General features: G+C 43.8%; 1 protein-coding gene across 7 annotated transcripts in view; it reads left to right on the plus strand.

Moving 5' to 3' along the window:
- LOC116429247 (opioid-binding protein/cell adhesion molecule) overlaps positions 1-23,966 on the plus strand; it is an 87,255-nt gene that overhangs the window by 53,468 nt on the left and 9,821 nt on the right. For all 7 annotated transcript variants that reach the window (XM_031981992.2, XM_031981995.2, XM_031981997.2 and 4 more), the window contains exon 4: positions 5,817-5,965. In XM_031981992.2, the coding sequence (XP_031837852.2) occupies positions 5,817-5,965 (149 nt within the window). The remainder of the gene's footprint in view (positions 1-5,816; positions 5,966-23,966) is intronic.

Raw genomic sequence — 23,966 nt, forward strand, 5'->3', positions numbered from 1 at the left:
TGCCAACTAAATTGGAGCATATTTGAAACAGTAATTACATTCAGTGATTTTATGACTCGCTGATTTTATATCGGTCCGCAAAACTTTCTGCCCGCGGGAGCCGTTGCATTTTTTTTTAGCAAAAGTTAACGAATTCCCTTTGGTTCAAGTATCCATCGCAGATTTTATTCCATAATCGTAACCGTCTTGCGATTCTTATATATCGACTACACTAAATTGCTAAAGACAGAGTCTATTCGTCGATCCAATAAATTCCCTTTCATTAAATTCCCCAGAGAAAGGTATTTTCAGTTAAGTTGCTCGTTTTGTTTCTCTTACGGTTATACCAGACCTATCAACAGTTGTGAAGCTACCAGGAACGCGATGCATCTCGGATAGACTCGAACGCGATGCACGGAAAGTTCATCCAGACCTTTATCCATTGGTCAAAGCCCTTTACGGGCATCGATTGTGCTCGCTGTAACGTGGATAGCTGAAACTTGCGGCAACGAGGCCGACGATACCGTGCCAGCGGTGCCGGTGCCTGTACGCGGCCAAGTACACGCGCCCATATGTCACGTATGGTCACATTGATACACCGTTCAAGGTATATTTACGTCCTGCATCTACGCCCCTGCTTTTGTCGGGCGCCGTTGATCTACCAGTATCGAATGGCCCGCTGTTCTAACTGTACAATGTTACCAGCTGTAAAGGGGGCAAGCAACGCGAAAATTGATCCGTGTTGCTTGATTCGGCGTGAACTGGTCGGCTCACCCCTTGGGTGCTGGTCGATTTTCTGCTTAGCAATTCGCCGGTATCATAGAAAATTGGCTGCCTCGGTCATGGAACAATGAGGCTGATGAAACTAACAATATTCATGCAAATGTCGACGTTCTACAGACATTGCAACCCCTTGTCCTACAACGAGAGAGTCGCGGTGAAGATTTTCAACATGATTCAACAAATATATATATTACTCGGTGCATGAGAATTCAAAGTGAACATTATTCCTCTGTAATGAATTATTATACTTAAAAGGAAATGTAGGCGTAACGTATGCTTAGAATTTTTCTCTTTTTTTTAAGAAATTATTAATGACTAAGTAGATGTATCGATCAGAGTTGAGAAAGAAATCGTAGGCCAAGGGGTTAAAATACAAAGATCATGAAAGGATCATGCTTCTTTTCAAGTGTACAATACTTTTCTATTAATTATGAGATAATATCTTAGTCACCACTTGATTTGATATAGCGAGATTATAAAGTCATATATAATAATCTTTATACGATAGTTCAATGTATGAAATGTGCAGAGGTTTAACACTAGGTTTACGGAACGCGTCAATTTGACGCAGATTGAATTTTATAAACATTATTTGGTAAATGTTTCAATTACACGAATATGAATCCTGATTTTCTATTTCTACATCTACAATTTCCAAAATCTAAATGAATATCAACTTCCCCAGGAACAATAGAATAAACTCCACAATAAATGCCCGTAAACCTAGTGTTGATACTTTTACTATTAAAGTTTCCTGTATCCATCGATATTTTAAGCGTCATTCGACAGGGACGTAATATTTCGAAGAAAGGCAATCATCCCTTATCTTCGGTGTCTGTAGGTCGATGATGTAAGGGAGGAATGCGTAAACCTGTTGGTAATCTTCAATACTAAGGACGATGATGACGAAACGTTCACGCACAGGTTGCATAGTCTTGATCCACAAAGTAAACCATACTATACCGGCACAGGTTTACCAGCCCATAGCAGGAGCTGCGATGCCTTTGTGGAGGCAAGACCGGTGTCGGTGTAAGCTGCTCTGTCTTCTGCGTCATCCTACGTAACACGTCGTAATATCTCTGGCCTGAGGGGCACGCTACGTGCGGGCAGAAGTGACATCGTGCAACCGTCTGATTATTTACAATGGAAACCCATAGGGGCTAGGAATGTGTCGTTTTGCGATCATAAATCATATATCTCCTCTCACTTCTGTCTCTCTCATTAGACATGAACGAAGATCATGAAATTCTGTCTCCATTTCTCAAAGAAATGTGAAACGAGCAAGAATCTTTAGTATTTTTTGGACACTACTTCATTTAGTAAATACTTGAATTTAGGTAAAATCTAAGAAAGTAAGTGTTTTCTACATTTTCTTTTCGAGGGGATAAAAATCTATGAAGCATATTGCGCGTTTAATTATCTAAACGATTACGAGGAATCATAGAACGAGTCGAGGGTACGATTTCGATAAAAGAATGAATTCTAACGATCAATTCTGGACCGATCTAGATAAAAAACGCAAGAAGAAATTCTCGAGTGGATCGACGGGATTCAATAATTCTTTGACTCGGTAACGAGAACTGGGAATGGAACTTTTGAAACTACCTCCGGCAACGAGGCCAATTAATGCCGGAATGCTTCGAGGATTAAAGGACAAATCCTGATAATTGATATAAGGGGGTAAAAGCGCGACATAGATCTTCGAGCGAAACTATTAAAGGATTATTGCGATCGTTCGGTCGCGTCCGTTCAATTTAGCGGTAAACTGTAAAGCGACCGCCATTTCAATCAATTTTATTTATTGGATTGTTTTTCTATCTGTAAAATCAATGGAACGAGTCCCATTATCTACCGTCATTTAAAGATATCATTTTTCGCAAATAACCGTTCCGTGATGTGATTCAAAGGTCGGTCGCGTGAATTTCGAGGCTCGATCGCAACAATAGCCGGTTTCGCAAAACCATGCGCAGCTGGTATTCGAACCGACATTTTACTAACATAGCAAACATACCGGGAAGCCTGCAGATTAATTACTGGTCGCAATTTCGCTGCAATTCAATCGATATTTCATTACGTTTCAATTTACATTCTACGAACTCCGCCGACCAAAAGTATAGAATGAAACCTTATAATGGAACTGCGGATAGCAGTACGAATTTCAACTTTCATTGACCATTTTCCGATAACCGGAAGTAAAGAGAAAATTCATAGAACAATTAAAGGTATTACCAAGGTGGGAATAAGTAGGAAACCTTGCTGCGCAAATGCAAAGTAATTATTCGAATGAAACATTAATGATTACCGGAAGTGGACGTCATTCTCCAAGGATATATTCTACAAAAAAAAACTAACACTAAAGCATATTTCTAAAAAACTACTTTCTATCAAAGTTTCATTAAACTCTATCAACACTATGATCCCTTACAAGAACCTACTCTATAAATCAAGAATCAGCCCGTAATCTAAAAATAAATATAATCATGGTAATCAAATCTAACCAACAATTTTCAATGTGAACACGATTACGAATGGATCTTGTAATTCAGCGTCTGATCCCAACCGAGAAGCGACGGTCTCAGATTGTCGACGGCCGTGCAAGAAGAGCGGCGGCCGCCATAATTCCGTCTTGAGTCAAAAAATCGTTGCCTTTAATTAAGAGGTGACGTCGGGGCCGGGAGAAAGACGAAGGAAAGGGTTCCGGAGAGAGATTCGCAGACCCTTTGCGAATATTGCAGCTGGCCAGATAAGCCGGGCTAACCCCGAATTACCAGAGCCCTCTCTTTGCCGGCACAAATTAGCAGGCAGACACGGCCCGGAGCGAGCAGAGGAGGGTACAATTTTAAGGCACTCGCTCTAATAGGTAATGCAATTTAAGAAGCTCGTCAACCAGGATGGCAGCGGGTACCATAGGCAGATGGCTGTCGCCGGGGTCCGGGACAGGGGGGGTCGGCTCGCAGCCGAGATACCCCAGAAGCAGTAGAGTGGTGTACGTAGTGTGAATCTTAAATTCTGTGGCAGCCGCAACCGGCTCGCTTCCGTCTCCATGGCTGAGTGAATAACTTCGGTAATTACCGGCGACCCAGTTGCGACTGTGGCGAAAGGGGTAGGTGGTTTATGTTTCGAATCTGACCGAGAGACGATCGCTACTGATACGGCGCTGTTGGTTTGACAAGTGACCTAACTTTCGGGGCACGTACCAGAGAATGGCGTTGAAAAGAAGTCGAACAGTTCTGGATTATAGAGGGTGACGAGAGAAGAGGGTTGAGAATTTCAAGAGTAAATAGTTCTCGTTAAGTGAAGGACCGAAATGGTAATAAAGATGTACTGAGTAGGTTTTATTCTTCTCTGTTGCAACTAATCTGTCTAGATCATTTAGCAATTGAGATCTTTATTGTTAACCATGATGGTATCACCCTCTAAATACAGAATTATGTAGGATGTCGATAAATAATATTACTAATAATAATCAGTAATACTACTACTACTATTTGTCACGTTAATAACGAATTCTATAGTTAACAAGTATCCAATCCCAAAAGGGGAACGACTGTTTTTGAAGTACGGTATTTCCTGTGGAAATCGATACGACTTATTCCAGTGGAAACGGAAGAGAAAAACCGGTTTGTTCAGCTCGTAGCGGAATTTTTCGACGATAAATGCATTTAATAAAGAGAGGAAAAGGCTTAGCGTCGGCTGGCCGGGTTGGCATCGCCCGGCTGGGTCCCGGTCCAATCAGCATCGGGAGCAACGACTCCTGCGGTCCCGTGCGATCGTCCGACGATATTCTCGGGTAATGTAATTTCTTGAGTTTTCGGCTTGGCTCCAAGTCGTTACACGTACGTTACTCGACGGAGGAGACTTTTCGGGGCACGGGAAACGCCGCTGGCGCTGGTCGTGCGACCGGCGGAACTCGGCTCGAGTTACACACCGGGAACGACATCGTTGCCCTTAAACTCGGTTGTAGGAGCAACCGGCCTCCGTGTAAATCGCGGAGGGAACTGTAAAAACCACGGGGAAAAAACAAGAGGAAGATAAAAGCGTAACGACCGGCACGGGGAGCAGGACAAATATACCGAGGCCTGAAAGTTTCTGGTCCGGCAACGCACAACTTTCCCAATATACCGCTAGAAGCTATCGTCGGATCGAACTTCGGTTCGTTAAATGCTCTCGTTAATGCCCGCCGAGCCCTTTACTCCCGGGAATAAAAAGTGACGACTGATTTTTATTCGAAGGAAGATGGTAAAACGTGGTATACGAGCATTTTATTGGCCGTATAAAAACATATTTCTCTTCTTTAATTACTGTCCGTTCATGTTTTCACGGCGGAAGTATAGAAACATTTAATGAAACCCAAGAGGGAAAAATAATTAAGTGATCCGCAGGATTAGAATATTAAATGAACTGGCTTCTATATTGTGATGATCGTATTCCATGAATCATAGGATCAGACTTTTGAAAATAAGAAGTGCCTGAAGACATGCGTGCTTCCACTGTGCTCTTCGAACGTAGCGACGTTACATCACTTTTATAGCGCCTCTAGGAAAGATGGAGATCCTCTTACAGTTCTTCGAAGCGTCTTCCAGCTGTATTTCACGCGTGTCGAGTAATATCTGTTATTTAAAGCTCTATCGCGAAATGAATTTTATTTCCCACGATTACCACGAACGTATCATATATCAGAGTGATGTTAATGCGTATGATGAAATATAATATTAATTAATTCCATTCTAATCGTTTGAAACAGTGGCGTAACGTTATGTCAGTAAAATCCCATTGTGCTGTCTATTATCGTTACTGCACAATGAGAAACGACTGGAGCAAGGAATATTCGTTCCATAATGGTGTTAACATAATTTTCACGAAGCGCGGATAATGGTCCGTCACACAGTCATCACAGAACGACAGTTTCCTCCCGCGCCGCGGCCCTTTTTACGCGGGTTGCGATACCGCCGCGCTAATTTCCTCCATCTATTTTCCGTATAACCCAGATCCATTGACGGCGACGTGGCGCACAACGTCGCACAACTACACACGGCCCTTTTCAATATTTCCAGATGGCGCTGTTCGCGATGAGAAGCCGGCCGCCGAAGAGGCTCGGAGCCAGAATAATGTCCTTTCTTCGGTGGCTGCATCTGCCAAGGATGTCCTGGCTCAAACCGGCGGCAGCGCTATGCTACCTTGCAGATTCACTGGCCCCGGAATAGTGAGTACATATCTACCTGTATACGGGCAAATATACACGCGTTCCAGATGATGTACACAAGGGAGGCCGACTGGAGGACAAGTAACCCGTATACAGGGTGAACTGGCGCGACACGATTATTTGAAATTCTTCCGATGTTACCTATATTATTCTCCTGTCAAGTATTATTCAACGCTAGAATTATCGAGTAAACGAGCTGATTAGTCGTTTCATCAATGGAAACTACGAAAGTGTTCTTGTTGATATTTCGATCGACTTACTCTCTAGTTTCCGTGATACTGTACTTTAGCTAATAATTGAGAAAACTCGCTCTTTTCAACAGTTATAAAACAGGAATTCAAAAATGAGTTTAATCTCATTATTCTGTAAAATCAAGCAATTACACCCATGATTACCTTCATATTTCTATATCCCAACACCCCCGAACCAGACACCCCTCAACTCAATGTTCAAAACTACACCATCCGCGCGAAAAGCGAACTGTCCATACCAACACGACCCGTGAATGATTCTAAAAATCTCCATTGCACGATATATAGAAAATGTCCTCGATCGATCGTGTCGCAGTCTCCATCGTTCACCCTGTATAAGCCGAAGCTACCGGGCAGCTTGTGTACCTGCGTTATTCACGGGCCACCGCGCACTAAGGAAATATGCAACACTGTACACAAGTTTGCGTGGCATTGTGCAAAGCGGGGAGCTGGGGAGGAACAGCAGATTGCGAGTGTGCAGAGGGGCCGGGGAGGCATTGCGCATTCCGAAACCACGCGCGTGAAACGTGGCCGGGCTCAAAGCCGCCCCGGGGACATCCAGCCTCCCCCGACGACGCTCATACACCGCCGTTCCGCGACAGACGTACGGACCGGTTTCTCCTAGTCACGCGGGTTTCTAATTTCGCCGGACGCGACGGATGCCTTGAATTCCCCCCGCGGCGCACGGTGCCCCGTCTTTTCAGCGACCTTTCAAAGACCGCTCGCCGTCTTTAAGATTTCACGTGTCATAGGACGGCGAGCCGGGCCAGCGGACGCTTTTCGAGCGTTAAGCCGCGCGGCCGCTCGCGCGACGGGCTTGAAAGGATTCAAAGAGAGCGGTCACGTGGCTGGACGGGCTGACCCCGAGCTCCTAGTTTCCCGTCTGATCAATAATTAATCCGGATACTCGATCAACCGGATTATTTTGAAACGTACGATTCGAAACAGCGATACGGCGGACTGCGTTGATCCGTCGAGTACGTTAGCAACGTAGTCTATTAGTTTCGATACGGTTCGTTGTTCGTTCGTGCGGATGATCCGGGTGTCTATTATCTAGGAGTGTTTCGATATCGCCTCAGAGGTTTCGAAGAAAATCCACGTTTAAAACGCATCAAAAATCTAGTGAAACTTCGCGTCTGGAAAGATTCTCCAACAAGTTGCGACCACTTTGAAAACAATTTACATTATGATAATAATAACGTGGACTTTTACGCGACAGCGGGAATGTCTTTACGGCGCCGCAAGACGCTAACTTCACGCAACAACAAGTCTCCGCGACTTTCGAAACTTTTCTATATTACATCTTAGATATCCTACCTCGAAGCACGCAGAACGCGCAGCGGAACAATAATGCGTACTAAATAACTCGCAAACTCGATTCTTGGATATCATATCCCGCGGCGATTCCGGGTTACCGGAGCAAAGTCCGTCCGGTTCTTTGGGCTCGCGCATCTCGCGTTTCTCCGTCTTTCCCCCGCGATCTCGGCCGTTAATAAATGATCGAGCCGCGAGCGTGTGCAGGCCCGGGGGCCGGGGTCACCGTTGGCAAAGGGTCGGAAATCGGGAAACGTAACCGAGACGGGGTCGTTTCCGCGTCGGTTACCGGTCGCGCGGCGAGGAGGCCTGCGGATCGGGCGAATGAAAGAGAGAAGAAGCCGGGGTCGCCGGGCTCTGCGGCCGAGCCTTGCGCCCCTTCCGTCGAGAACGTAATTTCTCGTTATTAATGTTGCAAGCGTCAACGCGCCGAGAACCGCAGGCGAGCCCCGATCCGCGCCGCACGCTCGCTAGCCCGCAGACGCGGCCCACGAGAGATTGCCGTGGAAAATTTGTATTTCCTGCGAGTATGTACAATGAGAACGTGATTAAGACTCATGCTGCATTATTCAGGACGCAGGTAAGCGGGATACCGTGACGCCATTTTGACCGCGGCATTGTTCCGCCTCGCACGTCGGTTCGATCGAGGATATTATCGTCTTCCAGGGGAACTTCGCTCGAGTTCGTTGCTTGCAGTTACCAATTAACCGGCGGAATATCGTTCGAGGAAGAACCCGCTCGATGGTTTCGTTCCCCGGCGCGCCGGCCTTTTTATATTTCACGGGGCAATGTCGGCCGCATACGGGAGCGAGACTATTCCAGCGACCACGCCATTCCGCTCTAAAAAATGAATGGCCCCCGACTAATTGACGCTTGTTCGCGGGCTACCGTGGCGGATGGAACTGAAGATGCCACGAGATTGCCCGTGGAAACCAGGATGTGGGGACGGAGGCTGGCATTCATGAGACGCGATCGAATCGGCTGTTTTGCTTGGGGAGTTTGCTGGACCTGAATGTAAACCGCGGTGTCTAGTATAATTACGATAGTATTCGATAGTGTTCGATTGCTCACAACTTTTGTAGGATTAAGAGAATAGGATAATATCTGTTACACTCTCTTATAGTATCTTTGCATTTTGTTTTTGGTTATAGACATGTGAATTCAAAGATTGTGGAATATAAGAATCGATAGAATTCAATATGGTTCCATTTTGTACTGAATTTATAGGAAACATTAATGGACGCAAGATGGTTACTCGAATTTTCTTCTGCAAAACTGCACATTTGAATTCATTTTCGAAGTCTAGTCGTACATGGAATCGAGGCTATGTAGAATTTAAAGTTCCGAGTTTCGAGAAAGTAAAGTTTATTGATCACCGAACCGAATCGAGTACTTTTGAATAAGCGGCAGGGTGTCCAGAAATGAAGAATCGATGGAACGATTGAAGCCGAAGGAACGAATGAAATTAAGTAATGGGATCTCGCGCACGGTGATCGATAGCGGTTTAGTTCTACGTCGGTTGATGCGCATAGAGGTGCAAATAATCGTAGGCGAGAGAACTGGGACGTGGAAAAGCCAGTAGTTCATTTGTGAGAGAAATTGCACGTGAGAATCGGATTTCCCCTTCCTTTAAGCTCGAGAACGTCGCAACTAAGCTTTGACCGTGTCGTGGACCATTACCACTCAGGAAGGACACGCAGGATTGATTTTCCGTTCGACTGACGACAGAAGAGCTGCGTGTACCCAGCGGCGATAAACGTTCACGAACACTGAACCCTCATCGAACCAATATGTCGGCTATCCGTGGCTGACGAGTAACTCATAAGGGGGAAAGAGCCGTGTACGTTTCCTCCGAATAACATTTTCCGAGCTTTTACACCCTTGATACGGTTTAATATTACTATTATTACTGTTACACATTAAATGCATTAGGAAGAACGGAATATAAAGGAATTTCATTGTAATTATATTCATGGAACGCTAATGGAATAAAAACACAACAGACTTGGGAGGAATTAAAAGGTACACAATAATAAAAGTGATTCTCTTAGTGAGAAAACGTTCGTACATAAATTCAGATAAAAACCAGTTGAAAAATTTAACTGGTATATTAATAGGATTTTAATCTTAATTCTTCTTAACATCTGTTGTCATCTTTGCAGGGTACGCGAGAGATTAAGATGTGAATTTAGTTGGAAAAACCTCTCGTTCTGCGCGCAATAAAATCGAAAAATGGACCGTGTACTTATTGAACGCAGGACGATTGCACGTTGAGTAATTTTAATGAAAGATCAAAACGAAACAAAGAATTACATGTTTATGTGAAAAAATAAAGAATTCATCGCTGAAAGAATTAGTATCATGTCAAGCTTTACAATGACGCGTATACTCGTCAAACACAGTTAACTGGCTAAAGACTGTGTGAGTGAGAGGGTGAGTGAGTATTAAAGACATTAAAATCCTACATCTTTTTATGGAATATCACGTGAGCAACTAGAATCATATCCAGCCACTCCGCTCTAAGGAAACAGTGTACAAAAAGTTTCACTAAACTTCGAAATCGAAGAACACAGTTTACAAAATTCAATGGTCACGTGAACAAAAGAATGTAAGATTGATTTCACGACTTTGAGGAACAAGTTCGTAGTAAATAGGCTGATAAGAGCGGAAGTTGAACGGAACGTTGACAAGGCGGTTCTCTAAGCGAGAATGTGATCATGGCAGGGTGAGAAATCCATGCTTCGGGGGCAATGAGGCGAGGAGCTCCTCTCCCTTACCCTTTCTTTCTCCATCCCCTCACTTTTGTGTTGCGCCATCCTCCAGTGTGTCGGAGCGCTGGCGCGCGTCTGCCGTTGACAGCAGTTAATTGCACCGGCGGCAAATCAAACTGAGCTGGGAGGCCAGCGAAGAAAAGAAACAGGAATGTGCCTCGCGAGGTAGTGAAACTGTGATAATTTGTGAAATCCGAGTGACTGGTAGAAAAAAACTAATATCGAGATACCCATTGAGAATCAATATTAAACTTATATCCATATTCTTGCAAATTTGTATTCGTTATATAAATATAACGTAGCATTAGATGTTTAAATTTCTATCAATTTAAGCACATCAGCTTCTTCCTAAATTCGAATATAAGAAAACGTTAAATGACGTAAATTTAGTTACGACCTAGAAAGATATGCTATATGAGGTTGATCGTGCACTCCGACTCTTAAACCGCGACACGAGAACAAGAGACACTCGACTTGTTTTAATTTGCATTCAAGGAAAACTGCTACTACTCTCGTGATATGCCTTTATATGGCTCCATGAAAGAGTGATATTCTATTTGTAATGTTACCTTTGTTATACCCGTGCACCCTTTATGTCTCCCTAAAAACGAGCGGAATATATTCCGTGTCTTCACGAAGACGCGCATAATACGTCCCGTGTCCATTCGAAACGGAGGAGAATGTGAGGCGAACTTATCGATGTTGGCGTGCTGTTCACCGGAACAACTCGAACACTATCGGAGTAAGTAATGTATGCGCGCCGGTTCGGATGACCGGCCAACACCTCCAAGCACCGAGCGAAGATTAAACGTTTGCACGACCCAATTCTCGCGATTCTGCGGCGGTAATTGCGCGGAAACCCTCCGACGTCTAGGAGACCTCCGCGACGGAACCCCGGAGCGAGCCGAAATCGCTAGAAAACCGCGAATCCCTAACTACGCCGCGTTAAATGTTGCGTACAATATTGAGACCCCGGCTCCTCTACGAACTCCCGGCTTCTCGAACTTTTAATTCCCGAAGCACTCGAGCGACCCCTTTCGCCGTGTCACGCCACCCTTTCGCGAGGGGGACGGAACTACTTCGGATTCATGGGGGTGTTCGCATTGAAGCAATTAACACCACTTGAATATTATTGCCGCTCTAGAAACTGATGTCGAGCGAAACTTTTCTGAAGCGATCTATTGTATTGCTCTAATTATAATTGGTCGCTGATGTTTACGTAACTTCCGAATTTAAAATACTATTCATTGATAATTGTAACAATAGAGAAAAGAATTTAATACTGTGAATATTCCTTGTCCGCTGAATTTTCAATGATATTGTAGGAGAAAGAGAATTTTATTTGAAACAGTATAATTAAATTAAACAACGCACACACTATTTATATACTCAGATGCTCTTGTCTCACTCACACACTTTCTAGAACATTCTTTCATCACCATGCATTGACTTCACATATATTTGGAATATTCTAGATTCTTAAAAAAAGAACATTATTAACATACGGAGAAAATCAATATAATCTAGAATACTCCAACGCTTTGAACATTCATTCAAAACGCGCTCACACACAGTCGCGTCATTCATCTATTGCACACACATTCCTCACTCAAATATATCCATTCCCACAATATTAACAAAAATAGTTTCATTAATGATTACAAATAAAGATCAACGTTGAAAAGGGATTCATTCAAATTCCAGAGACAGACTCAGGAATGTCATCTTGATTCTCCCGAATACCGCATTGTTCGCACAATGTAGATCTATTATAACCCGACAGCTTGTAGATCCAAGCCCGTCACCTGATCCACGGTCCCGAGCGGACTCAATTAAGTATACCCCATCAATTTCTCCAATCGCGGAGAGAAGTGCACCCTTCAAGCGACTCGGCGGGGACCGCCTCCGTGGCGAGCGTTCCTCCATAAACACACGGCCGACGCCCGAATCGAGCTAAAAGTGCCTTCCAAACACGCCGACGTTAACATATTGGTTTCCCCCCGGTGTGCTAATATTGCCCGACGTTGTGTGCGTTCCCTTATGACCGAAGACACGGCCGACTCTCGCGTCCTTCTCGTCGATTGCTTCCCGATCCGTCGAGCGACGGGAAACCGAGGCGGCGAGAAAGATGGATAGACAACGCGGAGAGGAAACGGAAGGAGAGCGGCGATCGCAGTTCAATTACGAAAGGTATCCGCGGCATTCAGTCACGACAAAAGCTGCGTCGCGCTATCGATGCATCGGCGGTGACGGCCGGTTAAGTGGGCCATTTCCGAGCGCCGATTCCTTCGCCCATTGTTTCCGAGGGGCTCGATTCGCCGCGCAACGTCCGCGCGGACGACGTTTTTGCCGGCTCGCCCCGAAAAACTGGTCGAACAACGCCCCCGGCCGAGAAACACGACGAGGAAATATAAGACGACGTGTGTTTTTATAACGGACAGCCCACCGGGGCTGCGATACTTCGCTCGGAACGCGCGTGCCAGATTTCCCTCGACCGTCGCTGCTGTTTTCCCGGGCCAGACTGCCCGGTTAAATATTAGGTGCTAGTTTTGCACTTCTTCCCGACGAAATTTGATCCTCGTTCCGAAACAGATGCGGACAGACGTCTTTGTCGCGATATTATTCATTAGTTTGCGCCACTGGGGGATACGTGTGGTGTTGTTTATTCTGTGCGACGAGTTTCAATGAATTTTTCTTCGTTTCGGATAACGAGTGGAATATATTAGAGCAGGGATATGGGTTCTGGCTTGTTATAGAGTTATTAATTTTTGGAAACGATAAGTGTCCAGTGTTTCTAATGATCTATTCGGTTTTACTGATTAAGTGTGTAGTAACAAAGTAAGCATCTAGTAATAAAATTTATACAGCATTTTTAGTAATCTATAGTACAAAAATTAACTTCTACTTTGTTAGTTATCAATTAACTTTGGGAAAGACTGTCCAGTATAACCAGTAATCTATATTTTCAGCATAATTTATAACATTCTGTTTTTAATTAGAATGTGAAATAGCAGAGTTTCCTATCCATATTTCTTTTTAAGCGGCTAGAAGCGGAAAAATACGATCGCCGGTGGCAAGGAGATGCGAGCGTCGGAGTGCGGGCAGCAATTCCGAAGGAAGCAATTCGCGCCAGGTGCAATTCGCGAGAGGAATGTTCCGTAGACGCGTTATTAGGCATCGTATACTACCGCGTGTAACGCACAATTGCAGATCTCCGCGCGAGGAGGGAACAGAAATGAGCGTTGCAACAGATGTAGCCGACGACACCGGTCCCGCTGCGAAAGCAATTCCGGTTTAATGTAAATTCATCGCTCGATTATGATCGCGGCGAATGGAAAACACGATGGTCCATTAACGCGAGTGATTGCAATGGACTCCGCCGCGTGCGCGTCGGTTTCACGCGATCCGTTGCGCGCACAGCGCCTGAAAGACACTTGTTAAACGCTCGACGTGCGTCCCCGTTCGCTTGCTCCTTGAAATTCATTCGTTGCTCTGAAGCAGATAATCTGACACCTGTCTCGATTCTTCATATGCTATTGAATTCTTTTAATCTACCTATCACACCGACTCGTTAAACAGTCACGGATAATTCTCCCACCTGGTAGAAACCGATTCAAGCAAATTAAGCATCGCAGCGCTCGGTTCGAATTATCTGTAAAATCTTGATTCTTTATGCGCGCACTCTGAAGAGCATTAAACTGCTTTCCTTTCTTAATATACTTTTCAATACCCCACTGAAGATTCAGTGAATACTTCTCGTCGAGCTATATCCGGAAATAATTGGAACGTTTTGATCAAGATTCTTCAGCGACCATCGAGATACCTCGTACCTCGACGACTCATCGAGTGCAAATTACGTTCATCCCCAACAGACTCTATTAAAAAGTATTATGTGACGATGCGTTAAGTCTGAATTACCGAACCGAAAACTTTCGAAACCCTCGAGTCCTCGAGCGCGAGTTTCGAAAGCTCTCGGCGGCCTTAAAACGAAGTTCAGCGGCGGTGGCTCGTTAAACGGAAGAATCTCCGCAATAAATTGATCTCCCAGAAGCACGGGGCGGAGTACGAAGTTCGGTATCGTATCGCGGGATATCGGTGACACGTGAAAGTAACGAGGCACGTCTCCGTGACTGCGGCAGCCAAGGCGCGCGCTCGAGCCCCGCCGGCCGACGTATAACTGGAAATGCACGACGCGCGTTCGTCTACAAAAGGACACCTAGCGCCGGCCAAAGATCGATTCGCGCCCGCCTAGAATTTCAATTCTGCCCCGCGGAGGTACGAGACTCCGATTGCAACTGCTGATACGACAGAGAAACCGAAAAAATTCGATTGGACGTGCCGCGCGCGCGATGCAGCTCGCAGAGCTCAATGATTGTAATCCGGGACTCGCTTGGCACGCTGCACCTTGCGCAGATAAAATAATAGAAAATTTCATCAGAGGCGCTGGATCGTAAAACAAACTCCCTTCTTACCGCCTTTGTTTCTTCCGTTCGTTCCTATCCGACGCCGTTCGAACGGGAACGCCGTGGAACCGATAATAGAAACATTCTACCGGTATAGGTGTTGCCCCGATAAAAGATCGACGCTCTCGTCGCCGTTTTCAGAAATTTCTGCCGGAAAACACCGGCGATGCTTTCGGGAAGAACGTACCTTCTCGCAATCAATTTTCGCATTTCTAAAAAATAAATTCGATTGCAGCTCCATTCTTCTTCTGTTCGTCGTTCGAAATTTACGCAATTCTCGAGTTGAAAAATCGGAAATTTACGAAACGATGTAAAAATCTCAAATCACCGGATTCGAGAAACAACTAACAGCTGATCCTGTTCACGCGATGTTCTCGTTCTTGTAAGGAATAATATCGAAGAAATAACACAAGAAGCGATTAATCGATGAACGAAAACAGACTGGAGGCGCTATCGCGAATCACGAGCCGTCATAAAAGCTGCTCCCCCGTGGTATCGAGGAAACGTACGCGGCATCCTCATGATGCGGAATCTATTCCCGAAGGTTTTACGATACGGTTGTTCTATATTAAACAATTTTTTTACGGACCAACTTCTATAAAGAGTATACGAGCCGTCGTATCGGACGGGACGAATTTTCTCCGGCGCGTCCGTAACCCCTGTTTAGGGGGACCTTTTTACTGCTTTCCGACGGCCGTTAGGCGAAGAAACATCCGCGCCCTTTTGGCCTGGAGAACATCGAGGACACGAGGAGCGTCTGTTCTCTTATTGCGGAAGATTAAAGCGTCCGCGTGGCGATAATAACGGTACCGGTTCTACAAGCGTGACCGATGGAAACGGATAACACAGGGAAATATATATATATATTCTTTTGCATAACTTTTTCATATAATGGAACGATCCCCTTCGACCGTAAGAATAGGCCAGTCACCACCCCGCGTTTAATATACGCGTAGGTTTCACGGGAAAGCTCCCAATTCCTCCCGTCGAATATTTTATCCGTCACAAACTGTATATTGCCTACGCTGTCGATCCGAGACAACCACTGGACTCGTTCCACGAATATTCTAGGGAGTCCCGAAAAATGGGCTTCCTAAGATTACACGTTTTTTTGATCTCGCCCCTCTATCGATATAGTCTCACCGGTCTACCGTTATATTGCCTGTCCCTTTATTCACTGATCTTATTCGAGATGGTGATGGACGAGGCCAAGTGAACGGGAAAAGCTTTATCGATGGCAGGTGTTGATTCTGTCTGAAAAAGAAAGGGAATGGAGTTACTAGTGGAGTTCCTGTTGAATTACTGCGGAATTATTGTTTGTATCACTATTGAAATTGGTACTGAGTTACTATGGAATTATTATGAAATTTATTATTATTATGGTATTCTTATTGAAATTACTATTAATTATTATTGAATTACTATTGAAATAGCTATTAATTACTATCGAATTATTATTGAAATTACTATTAATTACTATCGAATTAATAATGAAATTACTATCTAAAATATTCAAAATTAAAATAAGCACACACTAAATCTCATTCGATAACTTATAAATATCCGACTGAAAGGTATATCATCCATACAACGGAGACATATCGAATTACTATTGCAATTGTTATTAATTACTAACGAATTACTATTGAAGTTACTATCTAAAATATTCAAAGTGAAAATAACCATACCTTAAATCTCATTCAACTTATAAATATCCAACTGAAAGGTATATCATCCATACAACGAAGACATATCGAATTACTATTGCAATTGCTATTAATTACTATCGAATTACTATTGAAATTACTATTAATTTCTATCGAATTTCTATTGAAGTTACTATCTAAAATATTCGAAGTGAAAATAACCATACGTTAAATCTCATTCAACTTATAAATATCCAACTGAAAGGTATATCATCCATACAACGGAGACATAACACTCGATATCTGCAGGATCTAAAAAAAAAATATCCCTTCACATATTGAACCACGAAAATCTGACGACAATGAACGGTCCCGTTTCAGCCGGAGAATTATTTTAGTAGTAGACCGCTGTGAAATATTTTTATCGGCCTCAATTGGTCGGGTATTGAGGCAACCGTGTAGACGGTGCGCGATCGTGTGTGGCGTGTCGATGCCCGCGCGCGGAACCGGCGAGGACCGTTTCAGCATTATATTCGGCCGCTGTGCCGGGTATAAATTTCACGGTGGTCGGGAGCAATATGAATATTTCGGAAATCGGTACACGTGCGTTCGGAATCCGAAGGGAAATCCCGGCGGGCCAATGGGCAACTTCTCCAATTTTCTGGTCCGGGTAACGAATTGTCTCCCAAACGACGCGGAAAGTTCGCCGTCGGCCACGCTCAGGCCCGTTCCCATGAATTTATCCTTTCTGAGCAAGCTAATCGAGTCGTGAAGCAAGAATTTATAATTTCCACCTGGCGACACGCGTGAAAAGGCTCATTCCTATCGCAGATAATTTTTAATCGGTCGAATGGTTTATCTTCGATTGGGAATTTTCATTGCCACCTGTTAGATTTGTATAAATTTCCATGTGTACTTTCTATATGTAACTCGATAATCGTAAACCGGAGAGTTTAATATTCTAAAATAAGATAATTCAATTATTTCATTGATGATTGAGCAATATTTGTTCAATCGAGCTTCATCGAGATAGTGCCGAGAAATACGCATCGTTTTAATTCCGATTTGTACAGTGTCAATTCCAACCGAGACGGACAGGGATTTTCGAGGTGTGTATCGAAGATGAATAATTTTAAGCTGACTCGCTCCGCAAATCGTTCCGGAACTTGCGAAACTGATACAGAACGTTTCATCAAATTCAGCGAGCTCGATAGGCCGCGCTGAACTTTCGGCGAATGGAAATACCGGAGCGGCGAGTTTCATGGAAGAATCGCGGTATTTGACGGGAATTAGGAGACCGTTTTCGACGTTTAACTTTCGCCCGAAGGGTTTACCGGATTGCAACGGGCAGTTTAAGCGGCGATGGTAAAACACAAACGAACCGAAAACTGGATCGACCTATTTACCGTGGAACGGCAGCCCGGCGCCCGTGATTCGCTCGCGGAAATGACGTTGGCTTGTTGATGGAAAGCGGCAGCTATACCCCCGTTTGTCTTGTTATCCCGTGTACGATGTACAGCGCGGTCCGATACGCGAATTAACGGATGATTCGAATATCTGCCTAATATGCATAATTATTTCCTGACCGACTGCTTGTTATCTGTGTGTCGAAATCGAGCGATTGCAACGCCCGCACGTCACGTTGACAAACATATCGTCTAGGCCCTTTACGTTATCTTCGACGCTCGTCCGTAATTTACGCTAATCTGGACCAATAGAATATCTGTATTTGCAATTACATTCTGTGCTGTAGAAATATATTAATTTAACGTCACAACTACGTATGCGTTCGATCAAATTATGTATTATTACTAGGCTGAAGATTCCAACCAAATTTAAATTTTTAAGAATATTGCTTCTTAACCTGTCAACTGTGGAATTTACTTGGAAAAACCTCTCGTTCGCAATAAAATAAAAAAATGGAGCGTGCACTCATCGAACGCAGAGCGAATGCACGTAGAGTATATTTTAATGAAAGATCAAAGCGAAACAAAGAATTACGTGTTTATGTGAAAAAATAAAGAATTCATCGCTGAATTCACAGTTAACAATAACACAGTTAACTGGTTAACGAATATTACAAAAAGCATACACTCTGAATATTTTGTGTACTTCGCGTCGTGTGCGTTCACAAGTTTACAACTTCAAACTTCCCGTAAACGCATAAAAATTCCTAGTTCAATTGTTACATTAATGCTTCGAGAATACTTGCCTACTATTGTTTTCAATTTAATGTAACAATCTGTTGCGAAAACAAGAAGCTCATACTGTTTCCTAACAATAAATTACAAACGAAAGTCTCCCGTAAACGGCGTTATTATTGTTCAATCTCAACGGCGCATCTTCTTTTCATTACCCGCCGCTATTAGAATTCTTCCTTCGACGCAACCAACATCGTGTACATCCCCGGAACAATGTTTCACTCCTCCGATTACATTTTTTAATGGGTTTTTAACCCGGCAAGTTTCCTCCGGCGGCTCCCGAGGAAGCGGCACCTGCTCTCCCGCGGGAAACTCGCACGAAAGTTCACCGGTTTACAATGAAATCGCCGCCATACCGCGGCCATATGGCACTAGCCGATTCGAAAGGTATACTGGAGCGAGAGATACACGGATCGGTATTGTTTCTCGATCGACTTTATAAAGTTCACGCGACGTATCGAAAACGTTATCGCTTCTTTTTCGACTCGGCGGGATCCTTCGTAAGTTTAATGGACGCTCGGCCGAAAGGAAACTTCCTCTCGACGCTGTATCGGTCTTCGTAGTCTCGGAAGAATTTCCGAGATTCGTTTCGTTGTTTAAACCTCGGACAACTTCGTCGCGTGCGAACGATGTACACGAAAGCACACATTGTATATTTATTAGTACAACACGACACGAAAATCCTTGAATCAATTTGCGGACGATCGGTGAGATATTCCTTCGTTCGGCCGTAAATCATCTGGATAAACCGAAGAACAACGTAACGACAGTCGCGTGTATGGACAACTGGAAAAATATTCTGGCCGTTCGGTGGAACGGCGACAGGTGAATAAACATACGATTAATTCGTGGCGTGTGTCCGATACGGGCGCGATACACGCGATAGTTGGCGCGGATCGGTCGAACGTGGGACAAATGTTTGCGACGATCGGCAACGCGACGGGAAATATGGTTATAAATTACAACGTCGGGAAACGGAAGCGCGGCTAAGGGGGTGCGTCGGTGCAAAATAACAGGATGATAGACATCTGTAACAGGTTTAAATTAACTGGCAATCGGGTTAGGTCGCAGACGCGTGGAGGTGGCCGGCTCGCCGTTTGCAGACTATCAGGACAATTTGTGTTATCGATTGCGTACATGAATTGAACAAACCGAATTCAATTGTGCGCCGGCGGCCTGGGAAAACTTCCGGGTAATTCGATTTACTTACGCGTTAGTGTTAATTAATATTTACGCAGCGCAAGTTTGTTCGAATTTCGGCCTGGTAAACGGTTAAATGAGGTCCCTGCATAATTCAGAAGCTCATGATTACATTTCCTTTCAACGTGTACTTGAAACTTCCCTTTTTCTTGTCATTCGTGACTGAATGATTGCCGAATTTCGCAATATCCTTCTTCACTTCTCAATTAATTGTATTAAAAAACAGCCCTAGATAGAAACTATCACAAACCATCTACCATGGAAATTCCTCACTTGTAATACAAGATAACACTGCACAAGTACCTTACAGACTATCCCAAAGATTAATATTCAAACTTCTCTGAACTTCACCATAACCTTCCAATAAAGCATTCATAAAGATTTTACTACAAGGCACCTTATTCCCTCGTTTACCCATAGAAAGTACCAGCAAAGTTTCAGCAGTAAACTTTGATACACCCTGTATTCTTCGTACTGCATCGATATTTTCACCTATCAGTGACTTCGTCTGAAACAAAAGGCGGATCAGCGTTAGAATCGAGAGAAGGGTCGTGCTCGCGATCTTTTTGGCTCTAAAACTTGCGGGTCCTGCATTAACCGTGGCACGGTCATAGGCGGGCCGTAAATCTCGCCGAGCCGCGATAGAGCGGGGGTCTCGTGGAATAGCGAAAAAAAGCCCATAAAGTAAGTTCACGGGCCGAAGATAACCCGTGGCTCCGTTCGGCTCCGTATATCGTGGCAGATCAAAAAGCGTGAAGGAGGCAATCGATACGGCGAACGGCGCGGCGAGCGGCCGGGTTTGGGACGGACTGCGAGCCACGCGGAAACTCACGCGCGATCCTACCCCGTGATCTTTTATTCATGGCGCATTTCCGCCACCTAGCTTTCTCCCTTGGCACCCTTCTTCCTGCGTACCGGGGAAGATCGGGAAACCGAGTCGAGAGGCTAAGACGCGCGGGATGCGGTCGCCTGACGTTGTTGCGGTGCATAGTGGTGCGTAGATTGTCGAATTAACCCTTAGCACTCCAGATGGTTTTGTAATCTATCAGAAACTGCAAATAATTTTTATAGTATCCGTAGTGAAAATGAAAAATGCTATAACATTTATTAGATCTTTTATTTTCCTTCTTAGTGCAAAATTTGGATGTGTGAAAAATCATAAGTTGTTAAGAATATATTGGCTTATGGTGGTATTAATTATGTAGGTAATAAGGCTATTGTATAGTGGAGCGCAGTACATTATTAGTTACCACATAGTAGATTACAGTAGGTTATTAGTTACTATGCAATAAGTTACAGTAGATTATTAGCTATAATATAATAGAATCATTATATTTACGAAATTCGTGACTTGCTAATATACTCGTAGGTGTATACAATTTAACCCCTTGGCGTATTTACTTTCGTTACTAAGCTCGTGTAATATTTTACTATCGACAATTTGTAAGAAGATAATACATTGATAATAGCAAAATAGTTGTTTGATTTAATCCGTGGATAATGAACAACTTTGATTCTTGTTAAATTAGTTTAGAAATCTTCATCACTCGTCATTGTACGGCAAGGGGTTAATATCACAAAAAGTCGCGATTTAAGTAACCTTTATAGAAGAAACATTCACTGATACTTGCACGTTTTTACCTTCAATCTTAGACCTTTTTCTTCCCAATTATATGCTCTGGACCAGTACTCGCGACCCCCGCGTGCACGCGACGCGAATAACTTGGCGTCTTCTCTTCCCCCTGCGTGTCGAGGGCCCTCATAGATCCACTCTATACCAAGCTGCAGTATATTGAATGAGGAATCACATGTTTCTCGCAACCCTACGCACGCTACGCTCTCGCCACGAGCGAGGGTGTAGGAATTTGCCGCTTTCCAACCCCCGTTTCTGTCACTGCAACAATGAGTCGGCGAGGGTGAATTGTATCGGAACGTGTCGCCGTCGAGAGACAATGCGAAGCTTCAGTTGAAATTGTCGTGAATCGAGAATTTATTTTAGATCGTTCCGCGCTAACAGCGGAAATGTATTTCTCGTGTAGATTATCTATGACTCTATGGCTTATGTTCGTTAATCGAGTATAAGTAAACGAGTAACTCATCGGTCTCGTTAAAAATGGTTTGGAAAATAAATTCATAACCGACGAACATTCTTACCAGATTGAATTTATTATAAAATACGCAGGACTTCGAGCTTTATTAAAACCATTAATTTGATACGCTGCACTAATTTGTTACTTGTTTATTTGCATCGTTTATTAAAGAAAAATAAATTTGCGCGTGAGCGGGGAATACTGTTAAGCGGAATAATCGAGAGTGGCTTGGAATTACCAATTTTATGCGGTGGTTTTATATTGCTGAGCTCATTAGACGGCTTAGGTACTTGCTATCTTATATTCTTCTTCGTAAAACTCTGCTTTTAATTGACAGTGAGTAATCTCTTTACCATGCACCGTGCACCGGAATCACAAATATATCATCCGAGCCTGCTATGATTCATCCCCTTCGTTCTCTAGTTCCCCTAAAACCATGCTAATTGATGCACCGCGTTCGCAGGCAATCAGCGCTTGTTGCTTTGATCATAAAATTTGCAACGATGTCAATATTTTGTCACACGGTTACCAAAATAGATTTAACCTCTTGCAGTCGAAACTTTTTGCACTGGAAACGTTCAACATTTTTGAACGAGGTATAAACGACATTTGTTGACATTAACTAATGAGAAAACGTACATAAATACATAAATAAAGCTATTTTATTTGAATGTGCACACATCGATGCATTGTACAAAGCATAATATTCTATATAAGATTATAATTTTCCTATATCAAATCTAGTGATGACTGAGAGTCACCTGTCGAGCGTAAAGGGTTGAATGATTTATTAACATAAATATTGTAATTACTAAGAATGTTTTATAATTCATTCATAAAAATCGCAAATAACTTAGACAGTATCTATAGACTTTGAACCTGTGAATATAAATCATCACTCGAAATTACACAATTTGAACAATGATCTATACTAAATACCACTATGTTACTAAGAATTTTAATCAATCATAAAAGTACATTAAATCACATCAAACCGCTTCTTTCGGTTACGTTTCACACTTTTCACCCTTCCAAAATCCGCGAGATCCTCGAAATCCTGCGAGCAGCCACAGGTTTTTCTTCGACTGCAACGCCTCGCACGGTCTTCCGTATCCGCGGTTGTTTACATTTCAATGGACTAGCAGCTAGTACCTCTTAAAATCCCTTAAGCCACCGCCGAGGTCCATAATAATCGTTTAACTTTACGAGACTTGTCGAGTTTTACGGTTCACGCACCCACACTCCGCGGCCGTTTTACAGCCCAGAAGGAGTACGATCCGCCGTGTCGGTACATTAGTATGGATTAAGCAGGATGGTTAATAATATTAATGAGGGACACCGGCGGCCGACCGATAGTTCGTTTGTCCGTGACGCGTTACGCAGTAGCGGCCGCAATTAAAGGGAACCGCTCGCGCGATGGCCGCGCTTCGCGACCCGCGCCGGCCATTTTAGTAGCGATAAATTCCCCCGGCCTGGTTATAACCTGTCGCACGTACACGCCGTAAGAGGAAGCGTAACGACGGTCGTTCGACGGGATGTACGTGAAATTATAAAGTTGTCCGGTGGCTTAACCGGATCAAGGCAGGTTCAAAATAATCATTCGCCTATTTTGCCCCCGCGGACAGCAGGCTTCTTTTTTTATCGGCTCTCTCAGGTTCTTTTCAGCCTCGCCTGTTCACACGCTGAACACGCGACTGATTATTGATCAGAGACGACGGGCAAGCGAAGAGTTTTTAGCTGCTCCGGGCGATTAATTAATGAGGGGCAGTGGTTCAGAGAGTAAACAAAGGGCGACATCGGAGAACGTTTTGGTGTATTATTTTATCTTCCCGGGAATTTTTGCAATGGGTATTTTCAGTGAAAGCTGCCCGTGTAAATTGAAAAATTTCTATTCATTTCCGCGCTGCCGGCTAACGAAGTTTTTAATTGAATACAGCGTTTCCTTAATTTCTGCCTTTCGCCGAAAGGAAATTGCCTGGAAGGGAATCGTATGGAATCATCGAAAATTGATTATCCGACGATTTCACGCGAAACAGCGTTGGCGCGTAAGTCTAGACGAAGATAA

The sequence above is a fragment of the Nomia melanderi genome, chromosome 3, assembly GCF_051020985.1.
Source record: "Nomia melanderi isolate GNS246 chromosome 3, iyNomMela1, whole genome shotgun sequence".
NCBI classification, from domain to species: domain Eukaryota; kingdom Metazoa; phylum Arthropoda; class Insecta; order Hymenoptera; family Halictidae; genus Nomia; species Nomia melanderi.